Consider the following 4199-nt stretch of genomic DNA (forward strand, 5'->3'; position numbering starts at 1 on the left):
ATAATTTAAGGTAGGAGAAAGCTTGCCTTGACTTGAGGTAAACTTGCCTTAAACTCACCTCAGAAGGTTTGGCAAACAAGGCAAGCTCCAATGATAAACTTGAACTCGAGGAGAGCACAAATAAGTCAAGGCAAGATTGGCCTATCTCACTTGATTCGGATCAATGTACAACTCTAGCCGGAAACAATGGTGAAAATGTGTGGGAATGGCCCCATTACGACTCATTAATACATACCAACCGATAAGAATTGGTCACATGATAGACCAATTGTCCGACCACACACATGGGATATCACATTTGTTCAGCGCCCCACCACATTAACACACGTGCCAAACCACTTTGATCGGATGTTTGTAACTGTCAGATTAGTGGTTCTGGAAATGAATGATCCATAGTATACTTAGAGAGGTGTAAGCATTGATATCGATCATCCATCATGTGGGCTCACCTTTGATAGACATTCCTATTAAATCACTTGTTTGGACGATCCTAAACACTGGATTGGTAGTTTGGGAAATAGATGATCCATATATGGAGTATATTAGAGAGGTTGAAGCATTGATATTTGGCTGTCCATCATGTGGGACTCACCTTTGATTGTTCATCCCTCTCTAATCACTTCGATTATATGATCCTAACCATCTAATTAGTGGTTTGGGAAATGAACGGTTCAATTTGACTATACTAGAGAGGATTAAGCGTTGATCTGGACTGTCCATCATGTGGAACCCTCTTCTTCTTTTTTCTTTAACCAACCCTCTGAAATTACCATGATTGAATGATACTAACCATCCAATTAATGGTTTGAAAAATGGACAGTAGGGCCGGCCTTTTCTTTATCGACCATCCCTCTCAAATCACTTTGATCAAATAATCCTGACCATCTAATTAGTGGTTTGGAAAATGAATGGTTGACATTGTAGATACTACAGATATCTAAGCATTGATCTGAACCATCTGCCATGTGCGGCCCACTTTTGATTGCCATCTGTCTCAAATTAATTTGATCGAATGATCTAACCATCGGATTTCTAATTTGGGAAATGGATGGTCCATACCGGGTATAATAAAAAGGTCAAAGCATCTATGTGGACCAGTCATCATATGGGTCCCGCCTTTGGTTGCCCATCCCTCTCAAATCACTTGGATCGAATGATTTCAATGATCCAATTAGTGGTTTAGGAAATGGAATTAAATATACAATAGAAGTCTAAGCATTGATCTGGACCACCCATCATGTGGGGCCACCTTCGATTAGCCCGCCCTTCTTAAGTTACTTTGATCAGATGAGCACAACTTTCGGATTCGTCATTCGTGAAATGGATGGTCCATATTGATTACACTAGAGAAGTCTAACCATTAATGTGGTCTGTCCATCACGTGGGGCCACCTTTGATTGCCATCCCTTTCAAATTACTTTAATTGGATGAGAGTAACTATTGGACGGGTGATTTAACAAGTGAACGGTCCATGTCGACACTCGAGAGGTATACAATTGATGTGGACCCTCCATCATGTGGGGCCCACTTTTGATTGCAGATTCCTTTGAAGTCACTTTAATCGGATGATATAACCAATCACGCGAAATTTACATATGTAACCAATTTCTCAGGGAGTGAAATTATTTTGGCCATTTACATAGGCAGTCATGTGTAAATAGCATGCAAATAAGAAAAGAAAAAGTATAGTGACTATATGATGATGGATTCCATGGATTCCAATTCTAGAGGTGGTGTTTGGGTAGCAAGTAGAAATCTCAAGCTCCTCTCAAGATGATGACCTCTAACCTTGCACGTGATAATTCGAATTCAGGGAACATAAATAACCTCTAACCTTGCACGTGATGATTCGAATACAGGGAACATAAACGATTACAATGTGGAATCTGATTTTAAAATTTCCTATCCAAACAACACAAAAGCATTTTCTTTTCCCATAATCTAAATAAGCCCTTGAGAGTAAAACAATTTTGTTTTAACCATGGAAAAGGAAAAGAAATGCTTTGATGGCTTCTTTATTTATTTATTTAAGAAATATAAGAAAAGAGGAAATCAATTCCCTTTTATGTTAGTATTTCTTTAAAAATGAATATAACTTATTCTTATCCAAAACCTGTAAATTTTCTTTTCCTCAAGGGGAAGAGAGTTGATCCCTGATGTGCGTTTAAATGGCAAAAGCTGTTATTGTTATTATTATTATTATTATTATGCTTTTCATCTATTTGGTTGGATTTAACTTATGAAAATGGTAACACAAACATTGAGAACGGAAAAGGAAAGCAAGTAAACCATTTTCTATGCAAATTCGTGGGAAAAAACAAAAAAAGAAAAAAGAAAAAGAAGGCAATCCATTTCCACTTCCACTGGTGTCAAAATTCCACTTTTAGTTTACCTTCTATTCTTCTACTACTGTCCGTGAACTTATCATCTGCGGAAAAGGAAACTGCCAACGTAGAACGAGCAGTTACATCTGTTTTATCAAAACAGAGGTTCATGGGACACTAACTCGGTCACTTCACACGTCTAGTGAATCCAGACCATCAATCTGGTAAGACCTAACTATGGGTGAATTAATGTAGAGAAAACCACCACCTCAGTACCTAGTAGTCCAGTCTTTGGCCGTCAAACAGACAATACGAATAACGGTTCATGGTCTAGCTAACATTTAGTGTGGTTTTTCCACTGCAGGCCATGCATTGTTAGCTGGAACCAGATAGTCTGGATTTACCAGATGCACCATGTGTTCAGAGGAAAATGGTGACGTTCATTGCAGTGGGTGCCAAAACTGCTCTATGGCCGTAAGACACTTGCACCCATCAGCCTATCATAGCATCTTGAAAGAGGATGGGGGCTGTAATGAGGGAAATTCCTTTCCCTTTAGAGTCAGGTTCCTCCATGACAGGTGAGAGGTTCAAATGATCCCCAGCCTATTACTTATAATGCAAAGGATTCCCCCATCCATATTAGAGGGGGATGGTGGCAGAGATCAAAGTCGGCCACCCTCATATTTATCATAAAGAGAAGGCATATACTCAATGAACTGTAGCTGCAAATTTGAAACAATGGTGGGGTCATACATGTCAGTTGGGATTTCCCATTGACTAGAATATGAGTGCTATTACATGAGATTATGAGTACGGAGTTCTGAATACAGATGGGGGCCTTGGAAGGCAGCAATAGAATGGGATACATGAGCCAATGAAAGCAGGAATTACAACAATTTAATTATATACAGAATGCACAAGTGGTTTTGGTATTTTGTTATAAAAAATCCCACTGCCAGTACACCTTTTCCACGATCCCTCCACCACTTCGGACAGCAAAATGGAGGGTCTCAGAAGCAGGGGGGACACCCCAGAGAAGTGGGACTGCAACAGTCATGATCAGCTTCTCCTGTAAGCCTCCATCACTCGCTTTCTCTGCGGCTACCACCTGCAGGCAGAAGAAGCAGATTGCTGAGCTGATCACAGAAACCATGGCTTACAGACATGTTTTCTCATAATGTTAATATATTAGGATAAAAATCTGGTGATAATATCTGAGTTAGTTATTATCAGGCACTCAAATCTTGGTAGACATGGGACAGGCACTCGGATCTGACTTTCTTGTGTAGGGACCCTACTCTTTGGTTGCCACTTAAAATTGATATGATCTCATTTTAGTTAACAGTAATTATGCATTAGAGAGTATAGTTCATGTAAATTATGGGTTATTGAGATTATTTTTACTCGTCACCAAAATCTCTAATACAATTACTATTAACTAAAATGAGATAAACTCATTTTTAAGGAGATACCAAACAGGGCCTTAGGCATTCACCTTACTACCTGGTATCTAAAAGAAAAGGGAAGCTGGGCTCAAACCAAGACCTCAATGCTGAAGCTAAGGCTACCTACTGTTGAGCTATTTCCATGAACTTGCATACTTTGAATCTTTGATTCTTAGACCATAATCCAGAAAAGGGTTATAATGACAATGATTTATTTATTTTCTTTTTGTGAATTGGCAACTTGACTTTCATCATCATCAAAGTCTCATCCCAACTGGGGGTCAGCTACATAAATCATGTTTTGACATTACAGTCCATTAAGGACCATATCCTCAGTTAAACCACAGGTCATCAAGTCTGGTCTTACTACCTCTACCCACTATCTTTTGGGCCTTCCCTTTGCCTTTTAGAGCTTTCATATTGAACTCAC

The 4199-nt window shown here is 39.2% G+C and overlaps 1 protein-coding gene across 3 annotated transcripts in view; it reads right to left on the reverse strand.

The window, feature by feature from the left end:
- Nucleotides 1-3066: 3066 nt before the first annotated feature.
- Nucleotides 3067-4199, reverse strand: part of LOC131231671 (uncharacterized) — a 30692-nt gene continuing 29559 nt past the window's right edge. For all 3 annotated transcript variants that reach the window (XM_058227954.1, XM_058227955.1, XM_058227956.1), the window contains one exon: nucleotides 3067-3432. In XM_058227954.1, the coding sequence (XP_058083937.1) occupies nucleotides 3262-3432 (171 nt within the window). In that variant the 3' untranslated portion in view covers nucleotides 3067-3261. The remainder of the gene's footprint in view (nucleotides 3433-4199) is intronic.

The sequence above is a fragment of the Magnolia sinica genome, chromosome 17 (assembly GCF_029962835.1).
Source record: "Magnolia sinica isolate HGM2019 chromosome 17, MsV1, whole genome shotgun sequence".
NCBI classification, from domain to species: Eukaryota; Viridiplantae; Streptophyta; class Magnoliopsida; order Magnoliales; family Magnoliaceae; genus Magnolia; species Magnolia sinica.